This window comes from Antennarius striatus, chromosome 7, assembly GCF_040054535.1.
Source record: "Antennarius striatus isolate MH-2024 chromosome 7, ASM4005453v1, whole genome shotgun sequence".
Lineage (NCBI taxonomy): Eukaryota > Metazoa > Chordata > Actinopteri > Lophiiformes > Antennariidae > Antennarius > Antennarius striatus.
In genome coordinates, this window is record NC_090782.1 from 25,424,100 (window position 1) to 25,441,818 (window position 17,719).

Below are 17,719 nucleotides of genomic sequence, written 5' to 3' on the forward strand. Positions count from 1 at the left end.
CATCGCCACAGCGGTCAATGAACTTATACACACTGATTCACAAGTAAACTTATTTATTAAGTTAAAAGTCAGTTAAAACACTGCATTAAAACATTTAAAACCAGTTTATAGTGTGTGTAGAGCTCATGATAGAGCGTAGGAAGAGTTTCCCCCCTCGTGGACCCGGCAGTACTCCTGTCCCGGCGCTGCTCTCTTCTTACAAGCCCTCCCCATCTTGGTGATGCCGTTACAGAGCTGCCGCCCCGACAGAGAACTGCAACAGGAAGACGACTCAGCCTGTTCCGATCGTTTACTCTGATTGGTCACATTCATGCACACACGAGTCCTGGTCCAAACATCTGACCTGTTGCAAGCTGATGGGGCGGGGCTGGTGCTCCGCGAGTCCTGCATCAAATCCTGCGAGTCGTTCCCGGCATCAAAAAACCCTCCCAAGTTCCTCAGAGGAATATCATCAACCAGGACCTTCAAAATAAAAGCACAGCACAAACTGACCAAAGCCCCCCCAAACTGACGGGTTCAGTCTGATGCCACACCCACTCAGCCGAGATTCCACATGCGTGTGATTGAACTCGCATCCACGGGCAGCTCTGGACACTTGCTCGAGGGCACCTCGGCAGTGCTCAGCAAACCTATGCTGAACTAGAACTGACAACCTTCCGGGGCACTTGCGCCCCCCCATGCATGCGTCATTAACTGGGTCTGCTCACCGGTGAGAAAATGTCCCGCGGGAGCCAACGCTGACCAGGAGTCGAGTGGGTCTGGCTGCCGACGTTTGGCACAAACCGGGACTCCTGTGACTCCCTGTGAGGGGGGGACACTGCTGATAGACCCAAATCACCTGTGTTCAGAATCAGATGATTGACAAAAGTCAATATTGATCTTGTTTAAGAAACGACCTGTCAAGTATTAAAAAAAGTTTGTTACACGTTACAAAACCTGATATGAAACTATCCCGGTTCAACAGGTCGTCTCTTTCCAGGGAGGGGTCCTTTTCATTCCTGAAGACAAAATAAACAGGATTTTCTATTTGATGAAGCAAATTTACAAATGAGGGTCCGCACCAAAATTATCACCCAAATCATTTGTGAAATGAGCCAAACTGAACAAAGGTTCTGTCCACACGATGGATTAAATATCTGTACTCACCTCTGGGGGGTGGAGGATGATGGTGGCGAGGAGAATGTTGTTCTGTGTGGCGCCACAACGTCACATGGGGGCAGCGGTGGCGGGATGGAAGCTCTTCCTCTGGTGTGGAAGCAGGACCACAGCTGATTGACGAACCAGTGACCTGCATCCGACACACACACACACGCACACACACACACACACACACTAGAACCCAGACACCACTGGAGACCCGTGTTCGGCCTGAAGCAGCTCAGAGTCTTTACCCAGAGAGAATGCCAGCAGCAGCAGGCTGAGGCTGGGCAGGTCCAGCGCTGGCTGCTGGTTGAGCTCCGCCACCGCGTTCAGAGGAACACTGAGCAGCAGCAGCGCCCGGGAGAACGCCGGACAACCAAGGAACGTCAGCAGGACGGCACACAGCACCAAGTAGCCGGCGTGAGCGACGCACGTCCACGTGGCCGTCAGGCTCAAGCCTGTCGGGGAAAGAAGACGTTCCGAGTCCAAGTCTCTGCTGCCCTCTGGTGGATTTATCTGGTGGACTCACCTGCCCAGCCCAGGTAGGCCTGGATGTTGTGGAGCCTGTCCTCCACCTGGCTCTGCATGCTGTTCAGGTAGTGCAGCAGGAGCCCCAGTGTGCTGTTCATGCGCTCCAGTTGGACCATCAGGTCGGTGTGGTACCGGCTCGTCTGGTCCTGGTACTGCAGGAACTCCAGCATGCTGTGGTCTGCAAACCCAGACAGGGGTGAACACCTGCAGCTTCGTGTTTCTGTGGCATCAGCTGGGACTCGCTTTGAGGACCTATTTTCCGGTGGATGTCTTGAGCCTGGTGTCGGACCTCGTCCAGGTCTTTAACGATGGCCTTGTGGCTCTCCTGCAGCTCGGAGTCCTGGACCTGCAGATGCTCCGTCACGTTCTCTAAAGGAGACGGTCATTTCAACTTTTTTTTTCCGCATTCACACAACATACAACAGGTTTTCAGAAAATTTTGCAGGACATGAAGGAGGAAGGACTTTTTTTGTCTCCAATTACAACTAAAGTACTGGGATTGGAGAGGACACTGTCCCACAGGAGGAACCAACAGGTTCTGTAGAAGATTAGGAGAACTCATGAAAAGATTTGCATCTAAATGATCTGAATATCCTGCAGAAGAAGAACACTGTTGCATCTGGTGCCCGTTGATCAGCTCACAAACGTCTCACCCATTTTCTTGGTGATGCCCTGGATTAGCTGGGCGACCACCTCCTGTCCGGACGCGATCAGGGCTTTTTCCTGGCTGAGACGCTGCAGGTTGTCCCTGAGTGAGCTCTCCATGACCTCCTGGCCCTCTTTCAGCTTCCCCTGCTGGGCCTGCAGAGCGCCATGGCCGTCCAGCAGCTTGTCCAGCGAGGCGGCGGCCAGGTCCCTCAGCTCCCGCTGAGCCTCCTGGCAAAAAACACGGCAGTTAAAGCCACTGGACTGCCTTCAGGAGAGAAGGAGAACCGGGTCTACCTTCAGGTCCTTCATGGTGCTCAGCTGGCTGGTGGCAGTGGAGATCAGGGCGTTGACGGTCTGTTCCGCCCTGCGTCGGAAGAGCTGCTGGCGAACGGCGTAGCAAACAGAGCGCGCTCTGTTGCTGATGATGTGGTAGGCGTTCCACGTGTCGGAATCCATTTCTGCTGTACACTGCTTTAAAGTCTGGAATAACAAACGGATTAGAAACGGCCCCATGAAGACGGACCAGATCTCATTCTGATTCACGCCTGACCATTTCCTCTGAGCACGAATAGGTCCGGCGCCCCTCACCCTCCGCCTGGCAGTTAAAGAGCGCGACTCCCAGCTTAGCAAGCTGCTCCTCCGAGAGGCCTTCACAGCTCGCCTTCAGCCGGGCAACCACCTGCAGCGGAGCGCCGAGGTTTAGTCAAACGTTACAGAACGTTCCTCTGATCATCAGGATACGGACCGCTGACTGATCTCAGGCTGAAATATGAGTTCTAGTATTTGTGATACTTCATGACGGTCACCAAGATGGTGACATTTTCACGACGGTCAGTTAAGGAGTTATATTTTCATGCGTATTCAGGTAATGAGGTATGCATGGATTTCTTTAAAACATAGGAATATTACACGTTTTACCCCATAATGACAGCTATCCAACGGGCTGACTTCCATTTGCTTGGCCTCTGCCAAAAACGCCTCGTCTGCTGTCATCATCTCAAACTGAGCATCCTTAGCGAGCAGCGCAGGAACCACCACCGCCGCAGGCGATGCTGGCGGGGCCTCCACCTGCCGCCGCAGCCACTCGAACAGCCCATCGACCGGACACCAGCAGACCAGCAGGATGACCAGCAGGATCAGGACACGGACCATGTCTGGAACAGGACAGGTGAGAGGAGCTCCAACAAGACACACCTGTTCCTGGAATCTTATAAATATAACTGAGAAAATTCTATTTAAATTACTCTTTTACAGATCTGCTTTCAGGGAGCTGCTTGTTTTAAAGCGAACCGATTTGTTTTTTTGAATTAAATGTCCATGAAAGCCTTGGTGTGAAATCTATCAATTTTTCCTAAAATTCTCTTCATCTTGCAGGTAAACGTATAACGTCGTGTTCGTCACTAGATGGCGACACTTGCAGAAGCCACACATCAAAAGTTTGATGATGTGTGTTGAGCAGTATTACAGTTTATCTTCTATATGTGTGGTTTACATGAATGCACCAGACGGACATGCATGACAATGGCCGTCCCTCCATCCTTTGCATGGGAACACACTGAGGCTTGTCCAGGCATGTCTGCACTGCTGCGGCGCGCAAAGGCATCACTGCCACTATTAAACTACAGTACATTTAGTGTCAGCATTTTATAAATGCATGGACTCGATAAAACTAACTTCCTTTTCCTCGAATAATCGACTCATTCTTTTTACAAAGAAAAGTAGAAATAAAATGAACACACTGGAGTTCATCATTTGCTAATAAGACTAATAAAAATGAATTACCTCTTTATTAAACTTGCGCCAGATTAAACCCACGCTTCCAAATTTCCATAAAAAATATCCGTCACGTTTAAATTGTGCAGGAAAGTTCGTCACTGCCGTTCTCAGCTGATCAGAATGACAGCTGATGGTTTCCATGTCTCCGCCCTATAATCCATACACGCAGCCAATAGAATGGCTCGAATCTTTGTGGGTGCGTTTGAATAATGTTCACATCACCGCGCGGGAAGGCGTTGACGCGTAGCTGACGCTCCCGCCCAGCCAGTGTACGTCAGAGCGCGAACAAACGCACCGGTAGTTGTGTGTGTCTGGAAGGCGCCGCTCCGCAAATGTCCGGGGAGCGGGAGCGGGACGGATAGTTACCCCCCAACTAGATTGAACCTTTACCCAACGCTGGACTGCAAACACGCGTGAAAACCCACAGGTGGGTTAACCTCCACCCGCCGGTGTGAGCCGGTGTGGGCTGTCATTACGTGTCACGGCGTTGGTGTCACTCCGTGTTACTTTATGGTTGTCCACTCAATAGGACACATGTATTATTTTGCTAATCTAATCTGTCCGGGATTATTTTCTAGCTGTCGCTAGCAGGTCGCAGCCACCGGGCTAGTTGAATGCTACCGTTTGAAGGAAAAACTTTATTTACTGGTACCGTTTTGACGACGCGCGGGTGAAATAGAGCTAAAGGCTCTATATGCTAGCGGCTAATTAGCCACACGGCTGCGTCAGCGTTCAACCGCTGGCTAGCGTTAGCTGGCTGGCGTTAGCTGGCTGGCGTTAGCTGGCTGGCGTTAGCTGGCTGGCGTTAGCTGGCTGGCGTTAGCTGGCTGGCGTTAGCTGACTGGCGTTAGCTGGCTGGCGTTAGCTGGCTGGCGTTAGCTGGCTGGCGTTAGCTGGCTGGCGTTAGCTGGCTGGCGTTAGCTGGCTGGCGTTAGCTGGCTGGCTAGCCGCGGGGCTACCGGGGCTCCTTCTCCACGATGGAGGACGGTGGGATCAGGAAGCAGAACTGGGACGTGAAGGAGACCGAGCTGTTCCTGGAGATCCTCAAAGAGCTGGACATGAAGAAGTGTCTGGACGGGAGGAAGGTCCGGAACCACAAGCTGTTCAAGGTGGCCCACCGGAGGATGACGGCGGCCGGATACCGCCGCTCCGTGGACCAGCTCAAGTTCCGGTGGAAGCTGCTGAAAAGCGCGTTTTACAAGTGTAAGAGGGCACCGGGCTCCCCCGCCCCCATCAAGATCCAGGGCTGGTGGCGGTACGAGAGGAGCATGGCGGCCATCATGGAGTCCCGACACCCGCTGGTCGCGGCCGGGGCGAACTCCGACCGGAACGACGAGGCCACGGAGGACTCTGACGGAGAGGCGGCCCTGCTGCCCTGGCCTCAGCCCCGCACGGACAGCCCCGCCCGCAACCTGGATTTAATTGTACGAGTGACGTCATAGACGTGCAATGACGTCATGTCTGATTCATTTATGCGCCCGTGCATCGGTTTAACGAGCTCATGTTTCAATCTTTTACCACGTTTAACACAAAATCAATGTTTTTCTGGTTCCTGCAGCTGTAAATGGTCCTCAGTCAGGTGTTAGAACAGCAGACCCATCTTTATTCCTTCATATCTAGATTTAGTTTCATGCAACGTTCCATAGCTCCAAGATGTTCACCATTCCTGACCCGAAGCACCAGAGACGTGTCACCAGAACCATCTGGATCAGAGTCTGAAGAATAGGAATCCCATGGAGTCATGAACCAAACCGGACCTTCTGGGATCTCTAGATCAGCGGTGTATCTGAAGGAGGAAGACTGAAGCTGATGAACCCCTCCCTACAGCAAGACGGGGGCTCGGTGAAGCTCTTGGGCTGCTTTGCTTCCTGGTCCACTAGAAACCTGCAGCCTGTAGCCAATCAGATGGACTCCATCAAGGTCAGAATCCTAAAAGAAAATGTCTCCATTTGTGCAGAAGATGAAGTTCGGATGTTCCAAAGGGAAGATGATCTCGAACAGATATCAGAGTCCATCCAGACCTGGTTCCAGAAGAACTCCTGGATGGTTCTAGAGGCGTCAGTCACCTGACTGGAACCCTCAGGTGCGTCTAGAGGAGGCGGCTGCAGCAGGGAAAGCAGTAGTCATCCAGAACTGGAGACCCGTGTCCAAGAGGAACGGACTAGGATTCTCCAGAAGCTGCAGTCTGGATCTGGATCAAGTTTGCAGAATCAGCTGAGGGGTCTTGGAGATCTGGAGATGTTGGTCGTTCAGGGTTGGATCATCTAGAGTTGCAGAAATCAGTGAAGAAACTTTTGTGTTGTAGTTGATAAGAAAAACCTCAATGAGTTGTGAGCTGTTAAAGTGTTCTGGTTTGATGGTGAACGGTTGATCAATAGTAGATTCATCAATAACCCTCCTGTCATCAATTTCCCTCCTGTCACGTCTGTTTAAGGGTTCAGATGTTGTAGCGACATATTGATTTATCAATGAAGTCAGTTCTCCTGACAGAAGCTGTGAAGATCAATCAGTCAATAACCAATGGAAGCAGCCTGTGTGTGACACAACTTGTTTGACATCTGTTCAGATCAAAATGGACCCTGAAGTGGACCGGCAGCTCAGGGTCGGTTTCATCGGTGCGGGGAACATGGCCTACGGCCTCACGAAGGGCATCTTGTGTGGTGAGTCGGCAGACACTGATTGACCCGGAGCAGACGGAGTAGATGTGGATGAGGTAACAGTCTGTTGCGTGTTCCCATCAAAGGAAACGTTCTTCCTGGGAACGTCATCGTGAGCGCGCCGTCATCCAGAAACCTGGGACACTTCCAGGTACTTATATTTATTAATTTTTTAAAATTCAGTATTCTTCTTTTCCAAGTAGAAACTTCTCAGTTTTCTCATGTTTTAGAAAAGTTCAGCCATGCTTCATGTGCCCCTAATGGTGTACATCTCATCACTAGTTTTTTTTTAAGCTCAATTTATTCATTTTTTTAAACATTTAATTTGATGGAAGTTCCATTTGTGTCCAGTAGAGGGCGCAGCTGTGCCTTTTAAGACTCCAATCTTTCATTCAGTCTTTTAATCTGCAGATGTGACCTCACTTCCTGTGAGCGTCTCAGCGCTCAGGTGATCATGTGGGTCCCCCCCCGCTTGTCTTCCAGGAGCTCGGTGTTCTCGTCACACACTCCAACACGGAGGTGGTGTGTGGGTCTGACGTGGTGTTTGTGGCGGTCAAACCTCACCTGGTTCCACCGGTTCTCAGCGAGATCTCTCGGCACGTGACCGAGCGACACATCATCGTGTCTGTGGCGGCGGGGGTGACCCTGTCCACCATCGAGGAGGTGAGAGCCCCGGGTCAGGGGGAGGGGCCGTTTGAAACCTGAGGGCGGTGGGTTCAACACTAGCTGTTTCGTTTTCCTCTTTCCATCCTCAGATGCTGCCGGAGAACTCCGTTGCCGTCAGGATGATGCCCAATCTCCCGTGTTTGGTTCAGGAGGGCGCTCTCCTGTTCGCCCGGGGGTCGCGTGCCAAACAGGAAGACGGGGCCCTGCTGCGCTCCCTGCTGCACCACTGTGGCCTGGTGGAGGAGGGGCCCGAGGCCTGGATCGACATCCACACGGGGCTGAGCGGGAGTGGAGTCGCTCTGGTGAGCCGCCGTCCGAATGCTTCCAACGTTTACGGAGGAATGATCCTGATCCGATGCGTGTCTGCAGGTGTACCTGTTCGCTGAGGCGCTGGCAGAAGGAGCGGTGAAGATGGGGATGCCGAGTCCGCTGGCGCACAGCATTGCGTCTCAAACTGTTCTGGTCAGTGTCCAGGAAACCTAGGGTTCACCCCCGCCTCCACACCGGAACACACCCAACCTGGTTCTTTCTCTCGCAGGGCGCTGGGAAGCTGTTGCGTGAATCCGGGAAGCATCCGGCCCAGCTCCGCTCGGAGGTCTGCACCCCAGGGGGGACCACCATCTACGCCCTCCACACCATGGAGCGGGGCGGTGTGAGGGCGACCACCATGAGCGCTGTGGAGGCCGCCACTGAGAGGGCCCGGGAGCTCGGACAGAAGCTGGCAGCGGAGCGCAGGAAGTGACTGTTCGCCTTCCTCAACCCCCAAACGGAGCTTCTCCAAGTCTGATGAAACGCCGGCTGTTCGGCTCGACCAATCAGCAACACCGAAAACACAAAACGGGCCACGATAGGCTTTTCTGCATGTCTTTAACTGGAGGAAATATTGGCTCAAACATTCACGAGTAGAAGAAACGGAGCCCAATCGGTTAATAAATGTTTTAAATTAAAACTAAATCTGATCGGTCCAGAAACCGGGTTCTTTTGGATTTACGAGCTGCTAATCTGGACATGTTAATCTGTACATGTGGATTAAAGATGGTAAACTGTTGATTTATTTAATTGTATTAAATGACATTTAATTTATTAAAATTTAATCTGAGTCATTAATAGTGTGTAGGTGTGGATTAACACGCAAGATGTGTGTGCCCACCTCCAAAAGCATGCGCTTCGGGTTGATTGGCCGGTCCCAAGTTGCCCACAGGAGTGAGTGTGTGTGCATGGTTGTCTCACTGTGTGGCTCAGCGGTGCACTGGCGCCGTGCCTGGAGTGTCTCACGCCTTAAGCCAGCTCAGATGGGCTCCAGCTCCCTGTGACCCGCTACGGCGGATAAGGCGGCAGAAAATGAATGCATGTGTGTAAACATGTCGTCATGAGGCATATGGTGACGTATCTACATCTCTGACGTCATTTCCTTTCATTTAAATAAACGTTTTTAAAAATAATTAAAAATAAACCGGCTCTTCCTCCTGGTACCGGTTTCTTAGGCTCCACCCCCTCCTCAGAGGTCACGCACGCGCCGGGTCTCACTCTCTTCCTCTTCCTGGTTGTCACCCACGCGCGGAGAGGCTCGCGCCCCGTCTGACTTGTTCTCAGTCTCCAAGGCGGAACGACGGCAGTGAGTACCGGGAGGCAGTGAGTACCGGGAGGCAGTGAGTACCGGGAGGCAGTGAGTACCGGGAGGCTGCGGGGCGGCGGCGGCGGTGCGGGCTTTAACATCAGGACACGTTTCATACATGTTCTGTCACATAACCGGATGTTCTTCCGTTTCTTCGCGGAAGCGGCGCTACCGCCGCTAGCTAGCAGCCGGAAGCCGCTGACGGTGACGCGGATAGCAGCTAGCTAGCGGCGTCTAGCGAGCTGCACCCGTTCGGCCAGCTGTTAGCTAGCGGCGGTGCCGGCGAACGTCACGCCGCTCGGACCGCCGTGTGACGTTCGTAGCTTGGATTTAAACTGAAACAGCTATGACGTCATGTTCTATAAGCTGCAGCGTTACCGTGGTGTTCATGCTAACACCGGGTGAGTGACAGCTAAGCTAGCTTCCCTTCAGAATGAGAGGCTAACGCTAGCCGGGGCAGCTAGCTGTCCCCGGCTCAGGTGTGTGTTGGACTCGTGACGTTTTGAGGTGTGTTAAACGTGTTTAAACGTGTCTCTCTAGGCTGCTTCCGTCAAACACCTTAAATATTAACAATGACATAAAAAAAAAAGCTGAAGCGTTCCTGCGGCTAAGTTGTCACGACACACACACACAGACACACACAGACACACACAGACACACACACAGACACACACACAGACAGACACACACACACACACACACAGACACACACACACACACACAGACACACACACACACAGACACACACACACACACACACACACAGACACACACACACACACACACAGACACACACACACAGACACACACACACACACACACACAGACACACACAACACAACTTCTCTCCCTGGGGGTAATCCTCAACCACCCACTGGGGGGGTCATCTGTAGACATAAATGTGATGAGTTTTAGCGTTTAAGTGATTTTATGATGACATCAGCAGGCAGTATTCAATTACAACTTTATTACAAACAGGAAGTGAACATTACCGAATGGTTGTTTGAGGTGACTTTCCAATCCTTCATTTATACTTTACTGACTGATTTGTTCAGTAGATTACGGGAATATTAAAGGGTAAACATTTTATTTAAAAGTTTACATCATACCGGATAAAAGCAGTGAAAAGTGCTTCTTCTCATTGGTATTTTCAGTTTAGTTATGTATTATTATAATTGCACATCTCTGCCATGGAGTTCTGCTATTGTTCATAAACAAAATTAAGATGCATCAAATCGTTGTGCACACAAGAGCGTTGCAGGCTCAGCTGTAATATCACCACTAATATGATTTGCTTTGCTAATTGAAGGATGATATTGCTTTAAAGCAAATGTTCATTTTTTAATTAGGAAGAAAAGATACTTGTTCATTTTGTTTAAATTGAGTGAATGAGGTTGGAAAATAAGTAGCATAAGGTTTTCTGATTTTGGAAATCTTCTTTTCCCCCAGTCTTGCATTCAGAATTTGACGAGTAAGTATTCCTCATAACACCGAAACCCTATGCTTTGTTGTCATTATTGTTTTTATCCTGTTTTGCATCAGTTATGCTGTTTTGCGAGGTGATAATTGTTAAATTTCTTCTTCGATGGCTTGCGGTTGACTGGATGAAAAGAACCTGTTGAGTGTTTGACTTTGACTCCAGTTTTAGCTCAACATCTTTAGCGAAGAAGGTGAGTTAAGAGATTGTATAAGATTTTGTAATTCATGTCAAACAGGAAATGCCTTTCCAGATGCAAGCTCAGCCTGTTTCAGTTATGAAATTGCAAATATGAATAGAATGCATCTTAGGATGTCTTAAAAACAGCGTCGCTTGTGATTTGTGTGGTTTGTAGTCAGGAAAGTTTCAATACCCGCTGAGTTTATTTGCTTGCATGGGCATGTAGCATCTGTATAATCTATATCTACAATGTCTTTATAGATCTACATACATGGTCTTTGTCATTCTGTCAAGATTTGTCAAGACTTGTGCTGCATGTTGTTTCAAAAGAATTCAGGGTGAAATAAAGCCAAATCTTTTCAGCATCACTTGTTGTCGTCCGTGTTTGACTCCCAGCTCGCTGCTGCTGGAAATGATGATTTATTTCAGAACCAATTAGCAGTTTTCAAAATGATTTCAGTGCCCAACTCGACCTAAACTGGTTTCTCCATTTGCACCATTAAAAAAACCCATAATTAAGACATGCTGGAGATTCTTTACTTTATTCTATGTTCGCTTGGCAAATCACTAACAAATTTGCATTCCATTCTTCAGATGTCCTTCAATTCGTCTGCATGAGTTTGCTCCATTTCCTGCACGTTCCCTGTGTTGCTATGGAGCTGAATTGTGTGGAGGCTCGTCGTAGTGCATTCTTAATCATGTGGCCTGAAAGCAAAAGTCTGACGTGGATCCCTTTGTGCCTCTGAACCTTCCTGTGTGTCTCTAAGTAATCCAAAAGTCTGTACCTGTCATTCTCTTTTTTTATTCCTGCAATCGATCAAAGATGATGTCTAAGAAGATCGCTCAGGGCTCAGCAGCGGATCAGGAGGACCGCAAACAGCCTCCCAGTGTTAGTCAGGCGGAGCGGCCTCTAAATGCACCGCTGGAGTGCCGCGGCAAACTGGAGTCGACTCAAAGAAACGGCGAGATGGCGTCGACGTCCCCTGATAGCGATGGGTTGAACAGCAACGGGAAGCGTGGTGGGAAGATGCGCCACCGCAACAGGAAACGCTCGTCCAATTCTGAGAGCTGCCCTGAGGTGACGCCTGACAACAAGACGAAGAACGAGGAGCAGCCGATCAAGAGGTCTGGCCAGTCACGCCACGCCCACGCTGGTTTGGTCGGTCTGCAGTCCGAGTGTGCTAACGTGTGGTTTGAGCGCAGCGTCTACGAGCGAGCTGAGAGTCTCTACCAGTGCTGGTTGGTGAGCTCCTCCAACAGGACCAGCAAGTCGAACAGGTCGACTCCCGCCCCGGGGAAGCCACAAAAGTCTCCGTCACCATCGTCCTCAGGGCCGGCGTGTGTCCATGGAGACCAGGTGGCTTGCCATCACGTTGTTGAGGCTGCATGGGTGAACAAGACGACCTTTGACCAAGCACAAGACCGCTTCGTTGAGGAGTCCCTGCTGTCAGTTCCCAACTCCCTGAACCTTCAGGCCAAGCCTAACTGCCCCATCACACCCGGAACTCCTGATGAAGGCTATCAGTCTTGGGCGCCGACTCCCGCAACTCCTGTTACCCAACAGCCAGTGGTCCCACCGACCAATCGGCAGCCGATCAACGGACTCCCTCGCGTCCCCGTCGAGCTGCTCAGAGACGTGTGGCTTGAGAAACCGCTGTACGACCGCGCCGAGGCCGTTTTCTACCAAAATCTATACGGGAGCAACTCCTCCAAGCGGGCCAGCTGTGCCCCCACCTCCAGAAGTAGTGACCCCCCTCAAAGCCTCGTGGAGGAGGAAGAGGAGGAGGAGGAGGAGGAAGTAAATGGAGTGGCCTTGGAGGAGAAAAGGGTGGTCCTGCAGGGTAAAGCAGACGTCTTCCATGCTCTGCTGCCCATCCAGGAGGAGGAGGAGCCTGTCGAGGTCCCAGAGACGGACGAGGCGTCGGGGGCCGCGGTCGCCTCCTTCGTTCACCCAGACAGCGAGCCGATCTGGTTGGATAAGAGCCGTTACGATGCTGCGGAGAACCGTTTCCACGTTTACAACGAGAGTAAAGCTGCAGCGAAGAAAGGCCGAAGACCAGCAGTAGCATTGGCCACCTCCACCACCCCACTGAGGGACAAGTATGAGCAAACTGGGGAAGTGGAGGCGCTCTTGATGTTTCAGTTTGATTTCACTGCTTTACTTTGACCATGTGGGTTTTTTTTGAGTGGGTTAAAGTTCCTTTGACTCATTCGTCGTCTTTTCGTTCATTTGGTTTCTTATTCCTTTGTGTCTTTTTCTCCTGAATGACTGTTTCAACCATTTGTCGTTTCTTTTGTGCCGTTGTGTTGGGGTGGACATCCCTTAGGTAACACATCAAACATTGATTCTAGATCAGGTCTGGGGTGATTTCAGACGTATTGCTCATTCTTTCTGGTAATAATAATAACATAATAATAATAATAATAATAACAACGCAGGTCTTATCTGACCTCCGTCCTTCAAATGTCTCTCTGTTGTCCCGCCTCGGTCTCCCGTTCCAGCACCATGACCTCCGTGGCGTTTCTGGCCCAGGAGAAGATCTGGTTTGACAAACCTCTCTATGACGAGGCAGAACGGCGCTTCCACGAGCGCGTGAATGGCTGCTCCCCCCAACAGACCCAGGTACCGGCGTTAGCATCTAGCACCAGTCGTTCCATAGTTGCTTTCAGTTGGATCAGTGTTGACTTTCTGCTCCTTTCAGGCCGCTGTCGGCGCCAACACCATCCTGCAAGACATCGCTCGGGCCAGAGAGAACATCCAGAAGTCTCTAGCAGGAGTGAGTTCACACCGTTCTCTCTTGTTTCCTCGGAGAGTCTCTAATCTGAGGTTTCTCTACCGGTGACACACGACCTCTCTCCTCTCGTCTGTATCAAACCTTCTCAGTAGAGATGAACGGCGGCCGACGCATCGGCTTTTCTTCCTCTTCTCAGCTTGAAGCTGTGATTTGATGGTGTTTCAGTTTGTCCATCAGCGGCTTCCCCTTTGTCTTTAACGTCCACCCCCCCCCCAGACTTGGTGGCCCCAAAATGATTCCAACCTTCTATTCACAAAACCTCAGAAGCAGGACAACTTCCTGCTACACTGCCTTTCACAATAAGAGCATCCCCATACCCGCCACTAGAAAATGACTGACATATGATGGGTATAACTAGACCCCCCCCAGCCTGCACTCATTAATTCATTCAGTTCTGCCCCCCCCCCAGCTGAAGACTACCCTGTGTAGCAGAGTGTCTGGTCAACCCGCCCTGAGCCATCAGACCCAGCTCGTAAGTCCTGATCCGTGTGTCGCCTTTCTGACCCCCCCTGAGTTTTACCTCAGATGCTGTTTGCTGTGTTTGACACTGTGTGCCGTGTGTGCACCGAGGGGGTGGGGTGGGGGTTGAGCTAGTGGCTCCAGTTTGATGTTGCTCTCTTGTTTTTGTTGCACAGAGCTGCAGCGGCACCGCCGACCCAGGAGAGCTGATGTCCCGCATTACCAGCCTGGAGCTGGAGAACCAGAGCCTGAACAAAGGTGACCACAGAACCCCGTGAGCCCCCCCCCCCGCGTTACATCACACCTGTTGACTCTCGTCCCGTTTCTTTTAGTGGTGGATGACCTGAGAGCGGCGCTGTCCAGGCTGGAGTGCCGAGTGGCGGTCCTGGAGAGGTCCCCTGTGACTCAGACTCCCAACCTGTCGGTTCCCGCGCCCCCGGTTCCCTACACCAACGTGAGACCCGCCCCCACATCCACACGCTGGTTTAACGTGGCGCCAGCAAAGCTCTAAAACGTCAATTGTTTGTTTGTTCAGGGCACTGTCCAGCAGAAGGGCAGCGCGTCCGCGAAAGAGAACGAAGATGAGGATGTCGACGACGACTTCGACCTGTTTGGCAGTGATGAAGACGACGAAGAAGCAGAGAAGCTCAAAGAGGAGAGGTTGAAAGTGTACACGGAGAAGAAGTCCAAGAAGCCCGGCGTCATCGCCAAGTCCTCCATCCTGTTGGATGTGAAGCCGGTGAGTTGCGTTTCTTTCCGGAGCCGCTGGAGTGAAGGTGACGTTCTCACCCTCCTCTTCCTCTTCCAGTGGGATGACGAGACCGACATGGCGAAGCTGGAGGAGTGTGTTCGCTCGGTGCAGGCCGACGGCCTCCTGTGGGGAACGTCCAAACTGGTTCCTGTGGGTTACGGCATCAAGAAGCTGCAGATCGCTTGTGTGGTTGAAGACGACAAAGTGGGGACGGACCTGCTGGAGGAGGAAATCACCAAGTTTGAAGACCTGGTGAGCAGCAGGAGCCAATCGTTAATCTGAGGACTAGGGATCACCTGCAATTGATTTTTGCTTTGTTTGAATTCTGGAAATTACAACCCGATTAACGACAAAAGGCTCGGCCACTAGAGGTCGCTGTGAAACGGCAGTGAGTGTTTTAGTTCACCGTAAAGACGCCATTGATCACCAATGACAGCTCTTACTTTGAAAAAACAGTGAGATGACATCTCTGCACACAGCGGACATTGTAGGGTTATTTCAGTGTCAGTGCTGTGTCGTCGCCCCCTTGTGGTCATATTAAACAGGCAGGTTGATGGTTTTTTCCTGGACTCACTCAGGTTTGTCCTCTTTGCTGTTTCAGGTCCAGAGCGTCGACGTCGCCGCTTTCAACAAGATCTGACTCCTGTGCTCATCCGTCTTTCGTTTTGCCTCGTTTCTCTGCTGATTGTCTCAACGGTTAAAATAAGAATAAACTAACTCTTGCACTGAAGAGTTGCCTCCTGAGTTCTGGTGTTACGAAACTTCTCAGTCTTTAAAAATCACCCAAATTTGGCTCCAGATTGAATCGGCTCCTCATTGGCCCAAAATCGACTCCAACCTGGTTTCAGGAAAATCTGTTGAAACTTCTAATTAAAATCTTAGTTTCCCTTCAGGATTAATAAAGTATCCATCTATCTAAATCAGTGGTTATTAACCCGGGTGCGATCGAACCCTAGGGGGTTCGGTGAGTCGGTCTCAGGGGTTCGGTGAGTCGGTCTCAGGGGTTCGGCGGAGACGATGGTCAAGACAAAACACCCGACCAATGTGTTGGGTATTTTTGCCAAACATGCACAAATCACTGTGTACGTTTGACACATCGTGTCAATTGGTGATGACACGCCCCCTTAGCATCACTGGCTGCAGGTGATCACGTGACGCTACATCAAATAGCCTACCTGTGCTACAGGGGAGTTTGCTCACTCATTAGTGGATTTATGCCTTCATGATGGTACGTCATCTGATTGATTTCTTAATGGTTTAATTCATAGTAACTATGTTGAGCAAAAACAAAAAGTGTTCAGACGAACATGTGTAACCTGAATTTACCTGTACTGTATAACAGAACGTGATGGGAGTCAGGGTTCTGTAGGATCTGAATGTCAAGGTGAACAACTCTAGTCTGGTGCTGGTAAAAATAAAGGAACACTTCCTGAAGCTGATGGAAACAACAGAAACAGACTTTGGTGTAAAATGACATCAGAGTAACACCTGTCAAGGTGAAGCCACGCATATCTGAACTGGTCTCTATGACAACAGCAGAAGTCACACTGATTTACAGGTAGGTCATGTGAGTTCATGCACTGTCCTGGTTTAGTTCTTTGAAAAAGGTGACATTAATGCACAATTCATTAAATAGACCAGTAAAACATATGAGCGAGCGTATGAAACCGACAGGGTTTGGTACCTCCAACAAGGACCACTGATCTAAATAAGTGTCTGATTTATTCAAAATCAATTATATTTTGAATAAAATTACCTCGAACAATTACAGAATTATACACTGAGTTTTCGGGTCATTATATAACTGAATTGACGATTAATCACTTTCCACTGGAGGTCGGCTGACCTCCGCCTGCAATGACGCAGCTTGCCACCAGAAGGCGCCGTGACCTCAAGACATTCTACGCTTGAGAGGAAGCCTTTCGATCATCGGTGTTTTCTTTTTATGGCTTATTTCAGGATTTTTGATGACTTTTTTGCCGCTCGTCAGGATTCCTGTGAATCCTAGCGTGACCCCCAGTTGACCTTTAGTCCAGACACACCAGGTCAGCTGTTCTGCTCCATTTAGCATCTGATGTCTTGTTACCCCATGTTTCAAACACAAAGTGCTCTGCCATCTGAAAGCTGCCCCCCAGGTGTTTTTGTGCACTCCACTGAATTTACTTAGTCCTGAGGGAATCCGGTCTAATGGAACCAGGAAATGTTAATTCAGGAGTCCTGGCTCACCTTCAGCAGCCAGTGAACCCCTCCCTCGCAGGATGTATTTATAAAATAAAGTTCTGGTTTTTGCTGGAAACAATTCAAAATGTTCTGTTGCTCTTCCCTGAAGAAAAATAAGACTGGGAGATTCCAAACGGCGTTTATTGGCTTTAAATCAACTTCTCTCATTAAAACCTGCCTTTGGTCGCTTACAGCTAACATCCAATCAAAGTCGCCTCAGCCTTTTGTCCAATCACAAATCCGTGCAATCCAACACTCCTGCTCTGCTTCTCAAAACATTTTTATGTCTGGGATGCGTCACCTGGCGCTCCTGGAAGACTTTGTCTTTTGGTCAGTGAAAAAAGTAACTCGAGGAGGAATAAGCCCCTCCCACACGACCCATAAATCCGAAAGCGGCGCCGATGTGCCAACATGATGCTCCAACTACTTCCTGAGTGACAGCGATTCCTCCAGAGAACCCAAATGGACCTCAACTCCTGGACAATCTGGATCACTTCGGTTTGCGTCAGGATCCAGAACTTTGTGAAATCACTTCTGAGTTCTGTTGGGTTAAATATGGTTCAGCTATTTATCTAGATCAGGGATTCCCAAAGTGTGGTGCGCGCACCCCCTGTGGTGCGCGAGCTGCCGCTAGGGGGTGCGGCGAGTGTAATGGCAGCTGAGCACCTTGAAATACATAAGTAATTAAGTAAATAATTTAAACACTTTTTAATGGAGGATTAACAGTTTAAATATTTAAATTCATTCATGTAAATCATTTGTAATTTTCAATTAAAAAACGTTTTGGGAAAATTTTAAATAAAA

The 17,719-nt window shown here is 50.1% G+C and overlaps 3 protein-coding genes across 21 annotated transcripts; 2 read left to right on the plus strand and 1 right to left on the minus strand.

The window, feature by feature from the left end:
• Nucleotides 1–36: 36 nt before the first annotated feature.
• On the minus strand, nt 37–5,175 carry bmb (brambleberry). 5 transcript variants are annotated; one of them, XM_068318852.1, is made up of 12 exons: nt 5,055–5,175; nt 3,238–3,473; nt 2,870–2,998; nt 2,614–2,799; nt 2,325–2,547; nt 1,924–2,040; nt 1,670–1,849; nt 1,392–1,598; nt 1,147–1,288; nt 937–998; nt 708–838; nt 37–462 (listed from the first exon to the last, which is right to left on the minus strand). In XM_068318852.1, exons 2-12 carry the CDS (start codon nt 3,469–3,471, stop codon nt 124–126), a joined length of 1,950 nt encoding a protein of 649 aa, XP_068174953.1. In that variant the 5' UTR covers nt 3,472–3,473; nt 5,055–5,175; the 3' UTR covers nt 37–123. The 5 variants fall into 5 exon arrangements, with proteins under 5 accessions (XP_068174953.1, XP_068174952.1, XP_068174954.1 ...); XM_068318851.1 differs by lacking the exon at nt 5,055–5,175 and adding an exon at nt 4,102–4,522; XM_068318853.1 differs by lacking the exon at nt 5,055–5,175 and having other exon boundaries at nt 37–253; nt 344–462; nt 3,238–4,522.
• On the plus strand, nt 5,073–8,525 carry pycr3 (pyrroline-5-carboxylate reductase 3). The gene is made up of 7 exons (XM_068318873.1): nt 5,073–5,519; nt 6,662–6,755; nt 6,839–6,903; nt 7,236–7,415; nt 7,508–7,720; nt 7,788–7,880; nt 7,957–8,525. The coding sequence occupies exons 1-7, from the start codon at nt 5,073–5,075 to the stop codon at nt 8,158–8,160; spliced, it is 1,296 nt and encodes a 431-aa protein (XP_068174974.1). The 3' UTR covers nt 8,161–8,525.
• Nucleotides 8,526–8,893: 368 nt separating this feature from the next.
• On the plus strand, nt 8,894–15,425 carry LOC137598572 (elongation factor 1-delta-like). 15 transcript variants are annotated; one of them, XM_068318862.1, is made up of 12 exons: nt 9,160–9,434; nt 10,483–10,504; nt 10,676–10,703; nt 13,018–13,085; nt 13,193–13,313; nt 13,393–13,467; nt 13,895–13,957; nt 14,121–14,202; nt 14,277–14,398; nt 14,480–14,683; nt 14,753–14,947; nt 15,297–15,425. In XM_068318862.1, exons 1-12 carry the CDS (start codon nt 9,380–9,382, stop codon nt 15,333–15,335), a joined length of 1,074 nt encoding a protein of 357 aa, XP_068174963.1. In that variant the 5' UTR covers nt 9,160–9,379; the 3' UTR covers nt 15,336–15,425. The 15 variants fall into 15 exon arrangements, with proteins under 15 accessions (XP_068174968.1, XP_068174971.1, XP_068174967.1 ...); XM_068318863.1 differs by lacking the exon at nt 13,895–13,957 and having other exon boundaries at nt 9,169–9,434; XM_068318864.1 differs by lacking the exons at nt 10,676–10,703; nt 13,018–13,085 and having other exon boundaries at nt 9,164–9,434.
• Nucleotides 15,426–17,719: the final 2,294 nt, after the last annotated feature.

Bases quoted from the DNA above. Each gene is read 5' to 3' on its own strand.
- LOC137598572 (XM_068318855.1), top strand. From the start codon at position 9,380: ATGACGTCATGTTCTATAAGCTGCAGCGTTACCGTGGTGTTCATGCTA. The intron at 10,505-10,675 runs GTAAGTATTCCT...CTTTGACTCCAG, and splicing joins TTGCATTCAGAATTTGACGA to TTTTAGCTCAACATCTTTAG. The intron at 10,704-11,513 runs GTGAGTTAAGAG...AATCGATCAAAG, and splicing joins CAACATCTTTAGCGAAGAAG to ATGATGTCTAAGAAGATCGC.
- pycr3 (XM_068318873.1), top strand. From the start codon at position 5,073: ATGGAGGACGGTGGGATCAGGAAGCAGAACTGGGACGTGAAGGAGACC. The intron at 6,904-7,235 runs GTACTTATATTT...CTTGTCTTCCAG, and splicing joins GAAACCTGGGACACTTCCAG to GAGCTCGGTGTTCTCGTCAC. The intron at 7,881-7,956 runs GTCAGTGTCCAG...TTTCTCTCGCAG, and splicing joins TTGCGTCTCAAACTGTTCTG to GGCGCTGGGAAGCTGTTGCG.
- bmb (XM_068318852.1), bottom strand. From the start codon at position 3,471: ATGGTCCGTGTCCTGATCCTGCTGGTCATCCTGCTGGTCTGCTGGTGT. The intron at 2,800-2,869 runs GTCAGGCGTGAA...TTGTTATTCCAG, and splicing joins ATTCGTGCTCAGAGGAAATG to ACTTTAAAGCAGTGTACAGC. The intron at 1,850-1,923 runs GTCCTCAAAGCG...CTGGGTTTGCAG, and splicing joins AGACATCCACCGGAAAATAG to ACCACAGCATGCTGGAGTTC.